This window comes from Ostrinia furnacalis, unplaced genomic scaffold (assembly GCF_004193835.3).
Source record: "Ostrinia furnacalis isolate ACB-3 unplaced genomic scaffold, ASM419383v2 OfSCF7245, whole genome shotgun sequence".
NCBI classification, from domain to species: domain Eukaryota; kingdom Metazoa; phylum Arthropoda; class Insecta; order Lepidoptera; family Crambidae; genus Ostrinia; species Ostrinia furnacalis.
Window position 1 is genome coordinate 699903 of NW_021137484.1, and position 22786 is coordinate 722688.

At 35.6% G+C, this 22786-nt stretch overlaps 1 protein-coding gene across 7 annotated transcripts in view; it reads left to right on the forward strand.

Annotated features, from left to right (window-relative positions):
- pdm3 (POU-domain protein pdm3) overlaps positions 1 to 22786 on the forward strand; it is a 63285-nt gene that overhangs the window by 26923 nt on the left and 13576 nt on the right. For all 7 annotated transcript variants that reach the window (XM_028319538.1, XM_028319537.1, XM_028319540.1 and 4 more), the window contains 2 exons: positions 5580 to 5761; positions 22071 to 22251. In XM_028319538.1, coding sequence (XP_028175339.1) covers positions 5580 to 5761; positions 22071 to 22251 — 363 coding nt within the window. The remainder of the gene's footprint in view (positions 1 to 5579; positions 5762 to 22070; positions 22252 to 22786) is intronic.

Consider the following 22786-nt stretch of genomic DNA (forward strand, 5'->3'; position numbering starts at 1 on the left):
AGGCTTGTAAGAAAATTAAACAAAGGTATTCCTCTAAAGGCAACAAACTTTAATATATCATCGAGATCATTACATTGAGTAGGTCATAGCGACATGCCTTGACTTTTCACGAGTCACTCGGTACATCGGTCACAAGAAGCTTAGATGGTTGTTAAACCTGCATCAAATGTTCATATAGGTAATAATATTGTATTATGAACTAAAAAGATTTTTCCTTAATTAAAAAAAACACTGTATAGGTATTATTTCGTCGAATCGTTCAGTAATTCGTCCAGATTTAACTGAAACTTTTTTGTACTGAACTACACTCTGCTTTTATTATGAGTTTCACTTACCTTCTTTAATTGTAATAAAAAAATATTAAAACAACATTGTGTTTCAGTTCCTTGGAAACACAAAACATATACGAACTAATATTTTATTTAAATAAGTAATTAGAGTCCAAGAATTTTAATAAAATAATTAAATACACATCAAGGAAATTAATCTAAATGTTTGAATCAGAAAAACTAATTATACTTATTCGACCCTAACGAACTCTACGGCTACAGACCACTTAGCTTTGCAGACTCCACATTAAAAAGGATATACCGTCTACCAAATAAGGGTTAAGTAATTTCTGCATAAAATGATTATGGTAATTACCGTTTTGTTAAAAACTATTAATAAACATAACTTGTATTGAAAAGATTAAAAAAATGACACTGATAGTAAATGTACTTCAGCTGTTGAAAACCACAATTTTGATGAGTTTTTATTTTCAAGAAATACAATGAGACATCTGCTAGCTTACCTTAATTGTTTATACCGCTCCACAAAACAAACAAATTCTATTCATATAATTTACCGAACCCCAGTAAATTCGAGCTGTCAAAAAACCTTATTCGAATAATTTTTACGACGTGGTTTTGTTTATTAAAAACCAATTATCAGGCCAATAAAAAGCTCCCTCCTTTTATTAATCATACCTTAAGGCGGACATTACTCTCCTTCCATAATATTCACTGTACCAATTGAGTTTTATGCTCGTACGATCATGGCCCGAGGCGGTGGATGACCTGGAATATTGCAAAAAGTTTGTAGATAGGTGAAGGTTTTAATGTCAGCCGAGTGTTCTTAGTTGTTTGCGTTCAGTAGCGAAAAAAACACTGTCAAAACTAAGTCTAAACATAAACGATGCTTGCTTAAGTGAAGCAGCAAATCGAACGCACGACGTTGAGAGCTCTGTGGTTGGTTCGTGTGTCACCCTGTGCGTCCACGCGCTCTGTGAGACCTCATAGTAATGTTTGTGAATACGGGCGTATTATCTCGTCACACAAGTCGCTATAAGTTTTGAGCGAAATAGGTTGACTTTGGTCGTCATATTGGTCTTAACAAGCACATGTAGACAAAGTAACAATGAGGGTTTTCGCGATTGAAAAATCTGCCAGATGGCAATACGTAGACGCGAGGTCCAAATGCTGCATGATTGGTTATTTTTGACATGACATTGACAGATATGTCAAAATCCACAAATCACGCAGCATTTGGACCTCGCGTCTCGCGAAAACCCTCATTGAAACAGTTCCGTTTTCACGATCGCTAGATACTCGAAGCGAAGCTATCACAAATTTATATATCACGATCACGAATGGTTGTTTATAGGCTATGTTTGACGACGTCATATTATTATGACATAGCCCGACGTCGCGTGACGTATTGAAGGATACGTGTCCCCTGATGAATACGGCTTAATGTCGTTAAGATATATCGTTTTATTGTATTATGGCTTCTTATTAAAAACTTATAACGTGTTCAAAACTGAAACGAGTTTTCTTGCAGTCACAATTTTACATTACACAAAAACAAAATTGCAATGATGATACTTATGGTCAACCTCGCGATACAATAAAGGGGCAATGAATAAAATTGTGCAAATTAAACGCATCTTCGTTATCATTTAAACGTCATTATAACTCTTATAATGACATTTTAACTTGACGTTTAAATCATTCATGCATTTTAAGAAATCGCACTACTTGCTTCAGGCTCCGGTCTTCCTTTTATGTAAAAGGTCATGTCGGAATGACAAGAAAATAAGGCAGTAATTAAATACGCCATCGAAACCATTATTATTTTCAAAATAATTATCCGAGAAAGGTTCTTTTCGTAGAAATAAAAAGTAATGTTAGCAGAAAAAAATCAAAATAATTGTGTTAATTCAAAAAAACACCGAACATAATTAACCGCTTGATGGAAAGTAATATTCAATTTTCGATAGCGTATAGCTTTCGCTGTTGACTGTACACACGTGTTGATAAATTGAAGGAACAATTAATGTTTAACGTGGCTGTGTGCGTGCGTTCGTATAGTAGCGGTTCCTCCACTAAATAACTGTGCAGCATTGCGAAGGGCGCTTATTAAATTGATTAACTTCAATTTACATGCAAATGAATTGCTAGACGTTTTGTAAGTTAGCGCTTTTTTGTTGGTTTATTTATTATAAACAGTTTCGATGAGATATTATAGATAATAAAAAAGCTTATCATATTTTATTGCTGTCACTCTATAAGGGCCCGATGGCGTTTATCCACCTTTAGCTTATTTTTGCCTTTTTCTAACCTATTTCTCTCACCTGGAGACTTTTATTCGCCTGAAAGATTTATGTTTATTTACACTTTACAGAGCATGATTACAATCATCTTTTTATGCTTTACTCGCGATAGATTTGCATCAAATATAAAAATAATTATACATTCTCCGTTTAACTGGAATTTAATTAACATACAGCTGTAGAAACAGTAAAAAATTAACTCTTTATTGCTACAAACAAAATTTGATTTACCATCTCTCCGTGCTTTTACCAATCAACTAGCGGCCGTCCGCGACTTCGTACGCGTGAATTCCGTTTTACCCTCTTAGGGGTGAAGTTTCGTAAAATCCTTTCTTAGCGGATGCCTACGTGATAACATCTACCTGCATGCCAAATTTCAGCCCGATCCGTCCAGTGGTTTGGACTGTGCGTTGATAGATCACTATGTCAGTCAGTCAGTCAGTCACCTTTGAATTATACATAAATAAAAACTCAAAGAACGTTTGTAGCAGAATGCGTCAGTAAGAGAATTACGTTTTGAAAATGTCAAAATCGCATCTCATCGCACCGAACGCGTTACAATAAAACTGCGTGTGTGCGTTTGTTGCAACGGATGAGGCCCTAATTAGCCGCAATTACCGCTAATGCAGCGGTGCACTTAATGAATCGCCTCATTTGTACTAGCCAACCCATCGGCGCCTTTTCTGCCGACCGTACTTGAGAAAATACTGATGTACCGTCAAAAAAGTTATTCTACAAAGTGGTGTAGTTTGCTATTATTTTTCTTCAAGCAATTGGTTCGCAATCAGATTACTAGTGCACTGATCGACGTCTTTTTTGCCGACCGTACCTACTTATGATGATGATGCTGAGGTTTCGTGAAAAAAAGATATTTTACAACGTGTAATATAGTGGCTATTGTTTCTTATATCTTTTGTTATTCTTCAGGCAATTGATTTGTTATAAAGAACTTTTTACCTTTTTTATGTAGGTACATTATGATTAAAACAGTGCCAACTACTTCGTTCAATACATTACAAGTTCAGTGAGTCTAGACAAAGTGCAAATTATAAACGCAAACCAGTCGAAAAGTGGTCGAAAAGCCCCTTTTTTGTATGGAGTTTTGACGGATTCGATTTTCGATTCGATCAAAAAGTGCGTTTTGTCTAGGGGGGCAGTAGTTCTTATGTTCACATAACTTCTCTCATGCCCCTTTTTTTACATCGTATTTAGATGACTTTTTTATTGGAATTCTTTTCATTCTTTTTTTCATTCAACTGTGCGCATAGCTTTAAAAAAAATTTTGAGCAATTTCTTCATTTACGATGACGTACCTATAGCTTCAAAAATTTCACACAAATTAAAAAACAAAAGACTCTTGCTCATTCATTTAACATAAACACCCCAAAATAACTTATAAAGAAGAGTGTCTCACTGTTCTAGTCCAACCTATAACGATGACGTAGAGCTTCAAAAATTTCCTCAATTTAAAAACAAAAGACACTTGCACATTCAATTAACTTTACACCCCAAAATAAATTGTAAAGAAGAGTGTCTCACAGTTCTAGTCTAACCTATAACTATAGTTAAAGCTAAAGTGTCTGACACCGATGGCTGGAGCTACCTAAGTACATTAGTGGCAGATCACCGCCGCGCTGCGGGCAGATAATGAACCGTCTCGTTTGCACTTAGCATCATTTACATGGCTCGATTTTAGTCACCTGCTAAGCGATTGCTAGCCACACAGCTTAATAATTACTGTGGAACGTTTAGATCGTCCCTAAACCACAAACTTAGGGCGAAAGTAAGTATTAAAAGATGAGCATTTTTTAGAAGAATACTAAGACGTAACTAGAAACTTTTTGATACATAATCTGGTACAGTACATAAACCCATGTTTACGAGGATGGACAACGGATTCAATGAAAATGTTTAGGCGTAACCTTTTTCGTTCGATCGTTTCAGCCAAATGACATCCATTGCTGGACAAAAGCCTCCTCCAAGGTTTTCCACAATGCGCGGTCCTGCGCTGCCCGCATCCAGGCTCTTCGCGCGACCTTTACCTGATCGTCGGTCCACCTAGTAGGAGGCCTGCCCACGCTACGTCTTCCAGCCCGTGGTCGCCACTCGAGAACTATTCGTAACCTGTTTATAAACTGATTTTCATGAAATGTAGAGCCTTAGTTACCGGTCTTATACCGACTTTACAAACGTCATGAACATTTGAGCATCATGATGATTTCGTCATCCGATAAAGAATTATAAAAGAAGGTAGATCACTCTCAGGACTTAGTCTTCTTCAGTAGAAAGATCTTGTCTTTGATGACAATCTGTTGATGATGTTAGATATTCCTTGGGGTGGTTGAAACAGAGAGAGTTAGGTACCTGCTCACACGAACATTGTTTGTGCAGGTTCACTAACAAAGTTAATAAATCAATCAAGTTTTCGCTATTTTGCTAGCCAACACGACGTAACACCGTATCCATGACTCGCGTGCGGCCGGGCGCATTCCAGCAACTTACCGTCAGTAATTATGCTTAATCTGTTATAATTGCGGCTGGCGCGAGCTCTTGAATGGGTGCTGCTTTGATTTTTAGACTTAGGTAACTAGTAAAGGGTTAAGGATAGATGTGACTGACATATTTAGCAATAGTCAGTATTTGACCGTGATCACATATAAACCCCATGAAAATACTTCAATTGAAAAAGAAAACATAATATGAGACGAAACTTATCGTTAGGTCATTTAGTTTCCTCGATCCTCTCCAATTTACGAGAAGCAAATGGGGCATTACTATGGGGCATTATTTCGTCTTATATTTGTTTCTTATTTACATTACTGTCGTCTTTTGACCAATCATCATCTATGATTTTATAAAAGATGCTGCTTTTGAAATACTTTTAAAGTGCATTAATTAAAGGACGATTAGAATCTTTCATAAAATTGTTTTTACGTCCAAACCTACTGTCGTTTGACATCATTTTAACGCTCATCTTCTCTTCCAGGCTCGCATCTTCAAACGGCGAGATCACCATCACGACGTCCCACGCCAACGCCGGTCCCGCCAGCAGCGCCGGCAGCGCCAGCTCCGGACCCATGCCGTCGCCGCACCCGCCCGTCAAACTGTCCCCGGGCTCGGCCAAGTCGCCCGTGCAGGAGGAGAACGACCTGCTAGCTGACTCGCCGAGTGAGTACGAACTGAAGCTTTATATTCCGTAGCGTTAGGCTATTGCGTTAAAACAATCCATTAGTCTTTTGTGGTGCTGTAAGCAGCTGTTGCGGTCTTCTCATCAGGTACGCCTCTCTACGGCTTCATCGGCTTTGCGAAATTACGGTGAGATGATGCTATAAGCTATCCTTCTATCCTAGATATGTGTGGGCGCACACAGAAGAAGAAACCGCCCACACAGAAGGAGAAAGACCTGCAGCCTTAGCCTGCAAACTCAGCAGATATTTAATTTTAATGACGTGTGCTCTAGAAATGGTGTTACTCTAACTAAAAATACCGAAACAAAACTTTCGTCTGGGTAGGTACTAAATAGATGATACTGTTTAAAAATGTGTCGGGCTTAGAGCTTGAAGTGGAGCAATAAAAATAACTCGATCTGTAAACTTCTTAACTCGGTGTTCGTCAATAAATAATGAAAAGTTCAAGAGTAGCTTTGTTATTTGCTACGCCTCTAGTTGTATTAGATTTAAATAGATTAATTTTGTAATTAGAGTAATTTGTAATTGAAAATAGATCTACCTACTTTTACATTTCAAAATCTGTGTTTCGTCGCCGAATGCTCAACATGTCCTAACATTAATAAACTGGACTATATCACCTGTATTCCTGCAGATTTTACGGACAAACCCGTTCGTCGAATTCGCTCTATTTTAAGCATTCGATATAATACGAGTATGGGCTAAATTCGAGAACACCTGTACAAGCCGCGACGGTGTTGACATCTGCTATGATGCTGTGATTAATTTGATGCACTGAATACAATAGTGATAACTGGTTGGATATAATTGAATGGATATTTGAGGTGTTGTACAGGATGTAACTACAGTTTTTTAATAAATGTAGGTACATTATCTTTTTAAATCGGAGTTGGAAAAAGCAAAATAAAGAACGTAAAGATATAATGAATTCCAGTAAGTACTTTATACAGTAAAAAATTTCAAGTCTCGTTAGGTTGCAATTACTTTTTCTGAATAAGTAATTCACTTGATTGTTTATGAATCAAATGCATAAAATAAAGATATGGCGATTAACAGATCCTAAACCTTAGCTCAATACTTTTAAGTATATCTCCACCAAAAAAAGACTAAATACCCTGAGAGTTTTACAATGCTGGATAAATACTCAATGTAAGAACATTAATCGAGTCCACTGTTCGCCGCAGCAAAAAGCACAAAGTTTGTCCTCGTCGCTTGCAGCATTAAACATTCGACCGCGCAAAATTAACTTGTCGCTGACAAGATCTGGAGTGGCGGCTCACCTACGTCGAACATGGCACAGCGAGAATGTAACAGCCAGGTATCTTTCATGGCTGATATATTTTCGATCGTTTGTTGACTGTTGACACGAAAATATTCTTGCTTTAGCTTAACAAAGGTGGTCGTAATAATTTCTTTCTTTTTAATTACTTTAAGCAGATTAAATAAGTGATACATATTCAAATAAGAAAAAGAAGTAAATTAAACAGACTTGCAAATTGACATTGGACTACATATATAAACACTTAAAAATGTTAATATTATGTCTAATTCTTGCAGGAACCAATGACTGTCTGAAAAACCATGCTCTATGTAAGCATTCAATTTACTTGTTGCACTGTGAAGGTGTATGCTATTTTTAAACATTGTCAAAGAAAAAGTTACTTAAAGTTAATAATGTTTACTTGCAAGCTGAAGAGTGTTTTTCTATAATAAAATTCAGGCCCCAGCACGAATTTCCCCAACTTTAGCTACCGCCCTAACACGATTTACCGGTCACAAGTTGCCTGGCTTTTCTCTTCCCCACAAGCCTACTTTACGTAAATCAACTTTGCGAGTTCGTTCGGACGCACTAGCAACTCCAAACAGCATCCGAGCTCTTTAACTTTACGGTATTAGGTAGAATAACTCCAGGACAATGCAGAATTGCAGACTTCACCAGTTCAGCCTAATGGATCGCCGTGCTTAGAACGGCGAACTTTTATAATAAATAAAATACTCAAGTTGACAGTTAGTTTCGCTCAATTGTGTTACATTGGAAAGCTGATTTGTAGTTTACGTTTGCTGAGCTTGCGTTAATTATGCAGATGTTTAAAGCTGTTTTCTGTTTCTCTTTCAGTAGTTCTTAAAGTAATTCCAATGTTTATTATTGGACAATGAACATAAAGAGTTGCTAAAAATACCGATCATCTACTTTTTTGCCAAAAGTATTTCAGTTTTCAATACCGAATTACTTTATTTAGTTAAATCTTTACATATAATATCATTGTGAAAAGGAACTACACGCAAAATTAAACTGACCTTTGATAAAAGTGTCCAGACTTTCTGTGTTCCAAAATTAACGCAATGAAAAGCTAGTTTCAATAAATATTATTATCCCTCTCATTATTAATCTGTATCCGACCTCCAAGGTTCACAAACACCCTGTATTTGTAAGCATTGCCACTTGAAACCTTCTAAGAATAGCTCATCAATTCCGCTGCTATAAACGTACAAACTTCTAATTACCGTATGGGGTGGTTTGCTGACACTATACGCCCACGTACAAAAACTACAGCCTTATAGATTTAGCATTAACGATACTATTTAACGTGTTGTGTTGTAGTAAGTTTGTGCCGTCATCTTATTTGTGAACTTTCTAGATTTGTAAAAACTATAATGGCTTTAAGCCTGAAAGTGATCAAAAGCTCTGAACTCATTTTTTAAATTTTGTATAGAGCTTGATTCAGTTTTTATCTACTTCGAATACTAATGTCTCAAAAACATGGATATTACTCGTAGTTTTGCAATCCACTAAAGAACTGTGTTAGGTACTTACATACTGCAATTTTAACACAAATTAATATTCTAAACTTCTCTACAATTTCAGCGACTTCACAGAAATCCAAGTCTTTATACGTATTGTTAATTTATCTAGCGTAAGTATCCGTGACAGACATACATCTATGTGTTGTCACTAAGCAAACAAGAGGTGCGACCTACTCAGTTAATTGTTTCATAATTAGCCCATCGATTCCACACTACATTGCCGCCTTGAGCTTTAATACTTAGATAGGCGATAGTTAGATAAGTAGAGTTTCTGGGTATGATATACATAGAAGGTTCAATTTAAAGACCTTTATTTGTCAATTTTTTACCAACGAGTAATTAGTTACGATACGTATTTTTGACGTTGGGATAAATTTATAAAAAATAAAACTTATTTGACCTAATTGACTCGTATTGAAAAATTATGAATCAAATACGGAAAGTTCTAACTTATTCCGAAATTACATGGAATCGGAGATCCAATGTCGAGACTGCAGTCTAAAACACATATTAAGGTACCTTCTCCTTTTAAGTACAGACGGGTAATTCCACTGGTAATTTTTGCTAACGACCGTATTCTCCAAGTGTCCGCGACAGATGCATGGCGTCACTGTGCAAGCAAGAGGTGCGACCTACTCGGTTAATTGTTTCATAATTAGTCCATCGATTCCACGCTATTTCTGCACATGGTCGCCGTAATTACGGCTGATGTAATAAGCTTTCTGGGAAACTCGCGGTTAGAAAGGATAACGTTAACGTTACAGACTTGCGGTCAAAAGTCCTGTTTCGTACTTGCGTTGCTGCATAATTAGGTATTGTAAATTGATATTTTACAAGCTGAATGTTTTAGATAAAATAGTAAACTGTTATGGGTTTCTGGAATCAAGTGAGTGAGACAAAAAGGGAGCATATAAGTTTGAAAGTACTTATTAGAGTGACCACACATTAATGTAAATTGCAAAATAATGACCCGGCATTAACTATGTGATAAGCTATGAATACTAATTAAGGCTGCATGATAGCACAATTATGAAGTACGTTACTACATCTGTATACCGAGATGATACTCAAAACTATATTCAAACTCAAGTAAAGATACAAGCCTGTGCTTAGTCTAAATATCAAAATCTAATCTGTGAAGTTAGAGACAGATATACCATACAGGGTGAAATAATATAAATCATTGGAACCCTAAAAGGATCCTTTTAAATACATTAAAACGCATTGATCTATCTCATAATTGGGGAATGTAATATGTAGGTATCTTATTTTAAAAGGATATCAACGATTTAAATTTCACGCTGTATAGAGCCAAAAATGTATCATAAAGGTAGCGAGAAAGCGCAGGCCGCTACCAACCGGGTAACATGGAAAGCATTGGGGGAGGCCTATGTTCAGCAGTGGACGTCCTATGGCTGAGATGATGATGATGATGATAGAGCCAAAGGAAAGTACTACAATAAAACAAGTCTACTAAGTACAATCGTACTTAGTAGACTTGTTTTATTACGACTTGTTATAGTATGCTCATCAGCAAGTCGAAATGGCAACAAATTCGCCAGGCACAGTTACGCAAGCAGACTGTAGGTGCTCGCTCAATTTATTCTACAAAGACAAACATAAAGCTAAACACGCGAAATTAGGTCCCGAACTTTAAGCGTAAGTACCATTTAAAACAATAGCTTCGCAAATCCATCCGGAGGGTTTAGGCCGCACGATTTCTGGCAATACCTACTTATTTTAAATGGAACTGAACAATAAACTTATTAATGAAAACCTTTCATTGGAAATGAGACATTTTCTATAGAAAATGTAGTTTGATTGAAACTAAATTTTTAACTAAATTATTTAGTTTCAAAAGGCCAAAAAACATTTTTGGAAAAGGAGGAGGTTCTCAATTCGGTTGGTATTTTTTTTTAACCATTTAGAATGGACATAATTATCATTCACCCATCATTTCCCTATGTTTTAAAATTCTAAATAATGAAACACCTTACAAAATATTGAACTCATTTTATTCCATAATCCAGAATACCCCAGCTACTCGTTAAACTTACTGAAAGCTTTATTTTTTTAAGCTTGTAAAAATCGATTTCCTCTAGTCAGAGTAAATACAAATGAGTAAGGTCATCTTCATAGAAACGTGTATTTACTCTGCTCTAATGTGATAGAATCATTTCTGCATTTTTTATCAAAAGTTTTTTATCGTTTATTTTCAAATCGTAAACTCGAAAACATTTTACCAAAATCGGATCGTAGTCGTCATGCCTAAACCGGCTATCGGGTCGTGCCCGTGCCCCGGGCCCCAGTTCTATTGATTACTATTTAATTCGTTGTTAGTGGTACAATTACTAAATTACTCGGTTCCTCTCCACTCGACGTTAACTTGTATAGATAAATCGATTGGCCAGATATTTTTGGCACTCACCGGGAACTGGGGAACGTTTTATTAGGATTAGCGGGGAATTAGATGTTTTAGTTTAATGTGACTTGGTTTAGAATGATCTTTTGTTTCTCTTTTGTTTTAAACTGAATTTTTTGAGAAACTACATATATTTTTAAGTAGGAACTTATCGATTTTATTATGCTTTCTAATTTGCTGATGGTTGGATAAAGCTGTATTGTATGTATAAGAACGTGCGTATTTGTATAAGACTGCGGATATACTTACGCATGCACCGACGTCTCTCATACAAATAACAACAACTGGTACCTACAAATTCTGTGTATAAAACTTAGATTACATTTATCAATTTAACTTTTAATCTGTCTATTGTGTGTTACTTTGCACTTTTCCCCTCTCTGAAAACACTGTAAAAACTCTTCTGAAACAATATTAAAACGATAATCTATCTCTATAAAATGTCTTCAACGTGTTTCTTTAATATTTCAGTAACTACGACGCTGTAATTAAGAATAATAAATACTACAAAGAGAATTATATACAAGTAGACAATTAGACATCCTACACCATGTCAAAGATCCCATAATGTCCTGTAAATTAAACATTTTCAAACAATCAATTTGGGGCAATCATCGGGCTCTTTACAATGAACCCCAATTGTGTTTAATTTAGTTTAGATAATAATTGTTTGATACAAATATACAATTCACAAAGACCAACATAAAGAAGCCTTCAAAGCGGCCGAACCACGTTTGTCGAACTAAATTAATTAATTAACTAATTAAAACCCATTACAAATAATTAGAGCCGACGATAAAATTGAACGCAATCGATAAGAATAACAAGAATAAAGCCAAAACAAGATCAAATGAAACATGATACTTCGTTCTCGATTAGCCAAACGAATTTCAACTCTATTTCTTTAACATAAGCATCAATGTTTTTATTCATTCTGCACAGATATAAATCTAATTTATTCCAATTTATAAAACTGTAATATCATTTTTAAATCTGAGCTTAATGTGATAAGTATTAGAAGCTAATCTAGCGTTAATTTACTTAAGTGGTTATCAATCAAATGGAAAATCGATCCATAATATTACCTGTTATACTATACAGGGTGTTAGAAAACTAAATACTAACTAAATCTTAATCAGTAAGCTCAGGCAATGGACTTTGAGTAGTAAACCACTGGATTTTTTTCCTGGAAATCATGGCTTTTCCACAGATTGTTTCTATATCAATGGTACCTAGTTTAAAAAATAAACAAAAATATGTAAATATAGAAGAAACAGTATGAGAAAGATAAAAATATGTAAGAAATAAAGCAAATTAAATAACCATAGTTCACTCCACTTTCGGAAAAAAGTAGGTTGTTTTCATTAGGTATTCTTTATATTTTTCACTTATTACTATTTTTGTCTCATAAGTATAGATCAAACACGTAAACGTCACCACAATCTTTAAATAAGTACTACTTAACCCTTTCTAGTTGATGTTAGTCACTTTACACACTCACGGTACCCGCTCTATCATATTGCGTGATGTCCATCAATAAATTAAAAAACTTTAGCGCTAATTATGTACATTATTCTGAAATCACTCGCAAATTTGCCACGCGCAAGTATCAGTTTATCGACCTAATACGTAAATTGGTTGTTAATTATGCCTCGCTCACTTTCCATGGGATCCCTTTAAGAATGCCGCCGTATCCAACAAGCTTTTCATTTATCGAATAAGGCCTTATTAGACTTGAGTAATAAATCTGCTATATCTAATTAATACAGCCACTCAATGATACCGGACTTTCCTACTTGGATAACAAAAGGAATGTAAATAATTTTGTTTGGATAATGCTAACGTTATTTTAGTACTTTCTCAGACACTCACAGGAACAGTTCCTGAAAGCTAATATTTTCATGACGGATTTTTCAAACATCTGTGACATCTGTCATACCATGAGGCTCGTCAAAAGCCTCTCCCGATATTCCATCAACTGAAGAAACATCGCTGCAACCTTACCGACTCCTATAGTGGCTGTCCAAATCATCATTTGAATGCGATGAACCACAGGAAATAGTTTGCGGCCTAACCTACCATACCTGGTGACTCTATTTGAATGTGACAAAATAAAATGCGATGTCTATAAACTAGTTTAAACCACTGAGGAGAGGAGATAATCATGTACTTAAACTCGAAGAGCATCTCAGTATCTAGGACCTTAGGATAATGGTTTTTATCAATCTAACAAAATTGCTTTTTGATGGCTCTACAAAAAATCAATAAAAATATTACTTCAGAGGACCTAGTGTGAGTTTACATCAAAAAATGACATTAAATGTATGGCGATACAGCGCCCCTAGCTGGAAACGTTCAAAAACTAAATTTTTCATACATTTTTTAAACGAGCTCACTAGTGAGCGCGTTTGATGTAAACTCACACTCCAAGAGTTCCACCCTGTCTCTATGCAAAAGAACTTCCCCTTAACCTATTAGCCTTTCAAATTAAATTTACCATATCATAGTAACAATTTGGTAAAATCAATACACCGTCAAATGTGTAGTCAAGCACTCAACGTTGAACCGACTGGACTAATCAAATAATTTCAATAACCGATATACGCGCCGTACTTATGAAACATATAACACTTAAATCGATTATAATTACCGAACAACCTTTCACAAAATCGGTTTTTAATTACAGTTAGCCAAATGAAAAGCCCTCGACAATATTACAGAAAAGGCCAAACTTTTACCGAACACCGCTTAAATTCTTGAAGAAACTTCAAAAGTACTTAGAACAGTTACATTAATAATACGCGTTAATTATTATGGATAACGTATTCGATATTGTAATCGTACTTGATTCGAGTCGGCGCGCGTAATTTCACCTATTACGTTTGTTCCAAAATTTGTAATTTGCGTGTCGACAATCGAACGCCATTCTATTTTGTTCCCTGTATCATTTGTACAAAGAGTCATAAACACGATTGCTTTCATGTAGCCGCGCGTAAATGTAATTTGGGCAAAGTATACATGATTCACCTAATCACTCGAAAACTTTAATTAAGAAAAATGAACTGTTGAATATAAAATGTCGAAATAACGGCCAGTTGGATGATTACGTTGAATTTTTCGGTTTTAAATATGCAAGGCTGGCATGTGAGTTTGGCATTACGGGCTCTGTCGGCAAACGCAAATCTGATATTAGTGGATCATTTTCGAGAGGAAACTATTTAGTGTTGCCAACGTGAAATACGAGAAATAAAAATGAAATGGGGAATATAATCAGAGCATAATGATTTTTTTCGTCGGTTTATTTTGATTGCATCGTTAGAATTGAAATGTTAAATAACAGTGATTTAGATCTTACAAAAACAAAGGAGCTAATAAATATTGTAGGGAGAGTTCGGTATATTGTACCGCCGGGTAAATTGTACCACCCTCATATCATATTTCGTAAAGTATTTATTGAATGTCTGTAATTGCAACACTCAGCGATACACAACTAAAATAAATTAATATCGGCCATGTGGTTTTTGCCGTGACAACAAACACGTGTGTTTTATTTTGAAAAGTATTTTTTCATTGTTTTCAAGTAACTTTTGACAATACACGTTTAGTTTGTAATTTTGTTAAATTTAATCACAGGGTGTTTCTAATATATTATTTAGAAGCGTAAATTAGTGTGGATTACAATTATTTGAAACATTTTTCGGTATTTATAAGCTATATTTTTTACCGATTTTTTTAAAAGCACTATCACCTAGTCGGCTAAATTGTACCACATCAAGTTGTATGGAACTTTACCAAAGGAATTTGAAATTTTTTTTAGTAAATCATATTTTGAAGTTATAATAGCATAGTTATGTTTGAATAACAATAAATGAAAGCAAAAGACTGGCAAAGTAGATTAGGTACAAGTGTGCGTTACGATAATTGGAATTACAAAACTTGTACTCAAAATCGTGATATCGTGTAAAACAATATCGATTGTCTATGTTATTAACTACTGTTCCTTTTCGTTTCCTAATTTGTTAAGAATGTATCGCATAATATTTTGCCTTAGTTTTTTTATAAGCTTGAAATTTATTGAAATCCAATTTAGTAACCCTGTGGTACAAATTATCGAACCGGTTGGCTAAATTGGACCGAAGCTCTGAACTCGTACTTTGTTGATTTGTGCTAAATATACAACAATCATGTTAATTAATACTTATGAAATAGTAAGTTGAATAATGTATCTTTTATTATATACCATGGACATTAGCAAAAACAAAAGAAAACTATGTGTAAAATGGGATTGAAAAAAACTGGTCCAAATTAGCGGACTCTCCCTTACACGGTCGTATAATGCTAAAAAATCAGAGGTAACTTTAAGATTTTTATCCATAGAGCAACATTTATCTAATCGTTTTTTTAATGCGTTCTGTAATACAAACCCATCAAAAACAATACTTGTCAAAAAACCAAGTCTCACTACTCAGTTGTTCTACTGTAAAAAGTTGTGAGATCCATGTAATACCAAGTCCAGTCCAGGAAATCTTTAACGTTTTACATAAATATATTGACTTGGCCATCGCATGAAAACACGTGTAATTTATTTAGTGCGAAATGAAACGAAATTTTGCATGCCTGTGTAGACATGCAAAATTACAGCTCAATGGGAAAATGGGAAGTAAGTAAATTTTAAGTTGCAAGATTTTACAACTCCAGATGTCAAAGAAAATAAAAGCTTGTAGGGTAAGTCCAGGATAGATGCCCCACTTTTTGAAACAGCTCTGTAACTCAGTCAGTAAGTTTTTATCAACAATTTGACCTTAATATCTGTAAACTTTAGTCTTTCGTCTATAATATTACTATAATTATTTTAGTTTAAGTTATACCGATTCTGAGTAAATACCATTTTAATTGACCTCTAAAAAGTGGGATAGACGCCTAATGTGGGGGATAGAAGACTCATTGTATGATTGCTTCAAAGGATAGATGCCTGATGCAGGGATAGATGACTCGTTAATACAGTTTTTGAATTCTAAGGATCAAATGCATTTTGAAATCAAACAAGCCAAGTATTATTATTTAAGATTGTTTGTTATTAAATGAATTAAAAATGAAATTTAATATCTTTTAATAAAAATACTACATAGTACATCCACCCGAAGTCGGGTAAAAAGGTAATTCGATCAGAAGTGTACTCTATTCATTACTTTCCTAAGGTTAGCCGTACTACATTCTTTTTTTCTTCTTACTTGCTACTTGTGACAAAAGGATAGATGCCCCTAGGTGCATGGGACATGGCCCTAAGGGCATCTATACCCAAAAAAAATTAGGCAACTATCCTTTTAGCATAGGTTAGGTGCCTTTTTTAATAAAAAATATAGTAACACTANACGAAAACTAGTGAAATCGCCTCTTTTGCATAAAATATTTTGTATAAAAAAACCTGTGGTATTTACTTATTGTCATATAATATTAACGTAAAGTAGACTATACAAGGACTAAAATGACATATGATACATATGAGTAAGGGTATTTTAAGATATTCATTTCGCATCACAAAGTTGGCAACTCCGATAATTGGACGAAAACTAACGCACTTACCCTAATATAATATAATAATGTATCTTTTATATAGTCGGCCGTTTGGTGTAGTGGTTCAGAACGGACTACTATGCCGAGAGGTCCCGGGTTCGATTCCCGGCCGGGCAGAAATTGAAATGATGAATTTTAATTTCTGTGACGGGTCTGGGTGTTACTATGTATAATATGTATGTACCTATTTAAAAAAAATATATATAAGTGGTGTATCCGTCAAGCTAGCACCCATAACACAAGCATTAAGTTGCTTACTTTGGGGCTAGCTGGCGCTGTGTGAAATTGTCCAAAGATATATTGTCCAAAGATATATTTATATACCATGGACATTAGCAAAAACAAAAGAAAACTATGTGTAAAATGGGATTGAAAAAAACTGGTCCAAATTAGCGGACTCTCCCTTATTTATTTTACCTTCCACTTTTACAATCCTTCACACGAATTTCGAGCGCTCGGTAAAAGAGCGAAGGGCTCTTTTCTGATAAATTTTCTTAGAGGGCTAACTTTTTGCTAAGTATTTTTTGTTATTATTGATTAAATTTAAAATCAAGATGCTTGTTGGCTATGACAACTATCAAAACCTTGTCTATTTATGTCATGTAGCGCTGTCACAAAAAAACCTATCATAAATACATATTAATTAACTTCCTTTGCAATAAAAATCCTGTTTGTACTGAAAAATTTTCATTCCTAAACCAATTTCACAGCTTTACTTCCTAGAATCCCTAACGCTTTCTCAGAATAGCTTAAACAGCTTTAAAATTAGCTGGCACGAGTAATTCCCTCCCCATCGTTAAAAGAAAGCACTTCTCACCAACCGATAACACCAGCATTCGAAAACACATAATGGCCATCACGAATTAAAGACCTATTCCAAAAATGATCCGCTAACACGTAACAGGTCAATGCTCACACGCAGACACGCGAACTATAATTGTGTCTAATTAATTTATTATAGTATTAAACAATTACTTGTCCGGTATCTGGATGCATTATTGTTATTGAATTCGGAACGCTAAGAGAGTGTACACAGTAGAAGTTCAGTACAGTGGTTCTGTTCACTCTATGTTTCGTGGAAATAGAGCGCCTAAGATCTGAACATGAAAACTGAAATAGGTACCTAATTTTCGGTTTGCATGAAAAAATCAGGGCAAATTAACTCTATAGAATGCTGTACTGTAATCACTGAAATTTAACGGATTGAACAGCACAGTAACGTATAGGCACTTGCTTGAGTAAGAGCCAAAGCACACGATGGGTTACAAATGCGGTGCGACGCCGGAACTATACTACTTTGCCTGGCCCATTCCCATTTTATTTGGGGTCGGCCCTCCGCGTCATGTGGCGGCTCGGTCCTCTCTCTCGGTTGTCTTACTATTAACTTGGGCTTCTTTAAAGTCGTTATTGATTACGGACATCCATGTAATTCGGGGTCTTCCTCGTCCGCGGGGCTTAGTTTGGATGTCTTGCACTTTTCTGGTCATATGGTCGGGTGGTCACGTGTCCGTACCACCGCAGACGGCTCTCCTGCAGTTTAGCTGGGATAGGTCTCACTTTGAAGGTGCCTCTTATGACGACGCCGGAGCGATGTCGCACAGAAATATCTGTGGCAGGCATACGAGCGATACGGCGAAATCTTTGCGGTGCGGCGTCGCAACCCATCGTGTGCTTTGGCTCTAAGAGTACTTTTGATATCTAAAAACCGGGTCTTCTGTACTCACCTCTATTGCAATGGCCAATTGACTTATCTTTTATAGGTAATTAACGGACATCCACATCACGCGATCTACGCTAATTGGATGAAAGAGTTGATGTTAAAAATTGGTGGTGTTTTCTAGTTCTGATCGTTAATTGTTCGGCCCACACAATTGAGCTGTAACAATTATCAATTTTAATCAAGAGTTTGATGGCAATAAAAGTATACCATGGGAACCCAGTTATTGCCTTTTTTAAGCGGTGTTATAAATTTGGTTGCTATAGTTATTATTGCAGTATTTAAATTGAATGTTTATCTGGGGTTTATGATCACTAGACATCGGATTATATGCATTTGCATTATTGCATATGCAAACGCATATAATGCTATTTTTATAGCGTTATTGCATATTTTGGTACTTTTTCATTGACAGTGCTTATTTTAGTATTTATACGTGTTAGACGTGTTCTTCGCCGGCGCCGTCCCCACGCCAAACATCAACACATCGCCCTCGCACGCACTGCGAGCGATCCGTACCAGTGTTGCCAGTCGGGTCTTGTCAGAAATGACCAGAAATATAAAAAAATGTAACCTTTTTGAATAAAAAGTAACCTTCATACGGGGGGGGGGGGGGTNCTTGAAGGATGGAAAAGTGGGTACCTTGGAAGCCATGCGGTTATAAGCCGTTACCCTGAACGTTCCTCTCTTCTTCCGGGGTCCAACGGGTCTCGCACACTTTTAGGCTCCAAGCAGCGTCCTCCACGGCCTCAAGCGCGCAGTGCCAGATGAAGCTCTTGCATCTCTTCGACAGGTAAGCGTTCAAACTCTTGCAGAGACAGAGGTTTGATGACAAGGAGGTAATGCGAAGAGATCAGCAGTTTAGAAAGGACAAATATTTGATACGAAATGAAGAGAAATTAAAATATATGAAATATCAACATGTAAAATATGAAATCTATGAAATTTATGAAATTATGAAATGTTTGAACTATAAACATTTGTAAAATTATGAAATCCCGCATCTGAAACGAAAAATACGAGCGTCAGGATCACATGTGGAACGTGGCATTAGGTTATGAAAAAAACCAGCAATGGGAAACAAACACTTACGAAGACCGTTCGCTAATCTGAGCCTCACTCACAGTCTTCAGCATCCCAGCCCTCGTCCAACATAACGTTTAGGAAACCTCTGAAAGAAACGATCACATGAAATAGGTACCACGTACTGGAATACGAAAACCATCAATCACGAAAAAATAAATAAATTCTCCGACGGGAACTTACCTCATGTGTGATTATTTTAAATTATATTATGAAATTATCGTGGATGCATTCTGCAACACACGATTTAAAACAAAAGGGGATTACATCCCCGAAAACAATAAAATTGCGGTTACGCAAGATCGACCAAAATTCCAAAGTGATTTGACAGCTCAACTGACAGCCTGCGAGTCATCGACATCGCAAGACGTTTCGTTTCGCCGCTTAGGTAAAAAGCAAATACTAATAAAAACCATGAATCTCCTGAACACTGAAAATATTCTATTAAAAAATAGAATAATCAAAACAAAAACATTAGGAAATGTTTCAATAAAATATATTTGAATTGACCGAGCAAAAAGCGCCATCTATTGCAAATTAGTTCAAAATCACGCCAATAGATGTCGCCAGTGGTATCCTAAATCCAAATATCCAGAAGAAATATCAATTTGTGAAAACAGCCAAAATTGCAACGCTACAATANAAAAGTGACCGGTCGTATAAAAACGTTTCCTGGATTTGCGTTTTATTATCGAAAAACATTCGCTAAAATTCATTTTTTTTAACCAACAATAAATCAAATTCATGTTTAAATGCAGTTTATGACATAATTTTTAAATTGTCACTATTAATATTTTTACTATATTTATATTGTCACAAGAATTAATATATTTATATTGTATTGTATTGTACAAGAATTACAACCAATAAGTACCTATATTATAATTAATTAATTATGTATTGTGAAAATAAAGTTAATTCTAATAATGTTTTTTTGATTGTGCATATTTTGTGCATATTTCGCCCCTTTTTTAGTGCATATTTGCATGCATATTTTGGCATTTTGATAGTGCATATAATCCGATGTCTAATGATCACACAATATATCGCTACGCTAAAAATAACGTTATTTTGAAGTTTTGGACGTAACGACCCAATTTCTATTCATTTCAAAATCAGAAAGAGATTTAGTACCATATTATGTTTTATAGTGTTATCTTTTATTTTAAACTTTTAACTTTTGAACATTCTTTTTTTAGCTAATGCAAACTCATTATCAACATTGCATTCAACAAAATCTAGTCTACCGTATTGAAGCCGAATGAATGACATTACTACTTTTTCCGCTTATTCCCCAATAAAAACTCAATATCCGTTCCAAAATTACGTCAAATCATGAAAGATCGCCCCAACTCATTACATCGAAATGACAAAATTTCCGAAACTATTGGTAGATAACAAACGTATTTAGGAATCGTCTGCCTTCCGAACACCGGTAAATGGAGGAACGATTGCCAATTTAGCAACCCTACCCGTCTTAATTGATGCAGACTAGTAAACTAGCGGGGGTAGACAGTGAAAGTAATTTGTCATCGGTTAGCTAAGCAGGGGGTGCACGTCTCCGTTAATGACATCCCCCATAATTAGGGCTAGTGCTGGAAGTCGAATCGAGAACTTTGTTGATTCGATTTTGTTTTTAATTACAAAGGTTTCCCCCCTACGTCATTTGTTTCATTGCTGTAATCTTTTGTTTAATAAAAACAATCGATTTGTATATCGATATTGTTATTCGATATTCGCTCCCCTAAATCTAAGTCATACAAAATGGTTTCTCGTTTCGTATTGCGCGAACTTATTGGACGAGTCGAGTCGACTCGAGTCTTTATTAAGTAGGTACCAAGTCGTGATCTAAAGTAACTACAGAATCGAATAGAGAATAAATCTATTATACATAATTATTATCATATAGTATTGTTACATTTAAAGGTATTGTAAATGCAGGATATTGTTGGAGTAACTCATATCGTAACTCATAAAATACAAGAAGTATTATTAAATAAATATTAGTAAAATTGTACAACATCCTATTCCCATACAGATAATTAAGTAATCTTGATAAAATTCAGCATCAGTTCAAAATTAATAAAATAAGAAAAACGTTAATTAATAACAAAATTAGGAAGGTGTATTCCAACAATGTATTAAGATACAACATAACATAATTCCAACAAAAAACAACCGTAAGACTCGAGTGTAAGGGTGCGCGTCTCTTCGCTAATGACATCCCCATAATTAGGAAGCGCCATCTACTAATTACATAAATTGCCCACTAAACTTGACTATAATTTCGCCTCGGCTAAGGCTCGAGGTTTCCAGATGATATTCCCGAATCAGCTAAACTAAGGATAAAGGGGTGTAATTGTTTCAAATGTACGGAAATTGATTTTCCTTGACTTAAGTTTACGAGTACCTATGTGACGAGGTTGAGTAGTAAAATAGGCTATTTGATTTGAACTAAGCCATTACGTTTTCATTTAAGTAATACTTTCGGTGACCGTATTCTGACCACTTTGTTTTTTTAATTAACTTTTTTGTACAGAAAATTAGGGATTGCAGAATACTTTGAAAAGGAACGAATTTAACACGTCACATTAGAGGATGTTTTGAGATGAAATCGTCAAGAGAAATTATAAGATCGTCTACGTGTATTTTTTTTTCATGATTTTAACGGTTAATGTCCTTCAACAGACCAACCTACCATCAGCCAGTCATCCAGCAACGTGGTGGACGGCATCAACCTAGAAGACATCAAGGAGTTCGCTAAGGCCTTCAAGCTGCGCCGTTTGGGCCTAGGCCTGACGCAAACGCAGGTCGGGCAGGCCTTGTCGGTCACAGAAGGCCCGGCGTACAGTCAGAGCGCGATATGCAGGTAACTTTCCAGCTAATCCACTTTTTGCATATTTTGACACATTTTTAATAACTTTTTTATTCGATCTAAAAGGAAGACGGTCTTTGGTAGAGTCTGTGTATTTCTAACATTTTTCTAAAAAGTTTTGACCTTTTTAATGATTATAAAATGGCTGTTCTTTAACCACAATGAGCACGTCTTTCTTTTAACAACAGAACAGAAACTAAAACAGTTAACAGAGAGATAAAGTCACACGCTTGTGACAACAAGGGCGAAGGAGCGGTCATAAAAAACGCTCCGCTCTAAGGCCGGTTATCGCGGCAACTTTTTAATATCGTTAATTGAAGTGATTTGTAAAACAGCATGACTCCTTTCATTGCTTACAATTCGTTTAATTAATTACCATTCGGACGGCTTCCGTTCCGTGGCTTACACCATTTTTTACTTGGCTAGGCGCGGACGCGTGCTTTCTAATTATGTTTTTGGCATCCATTCTTTCTTGATCAATGACGGGATCTGAGTTTCGGATTAGATTGAACAATTCCGTTTCGTAAAC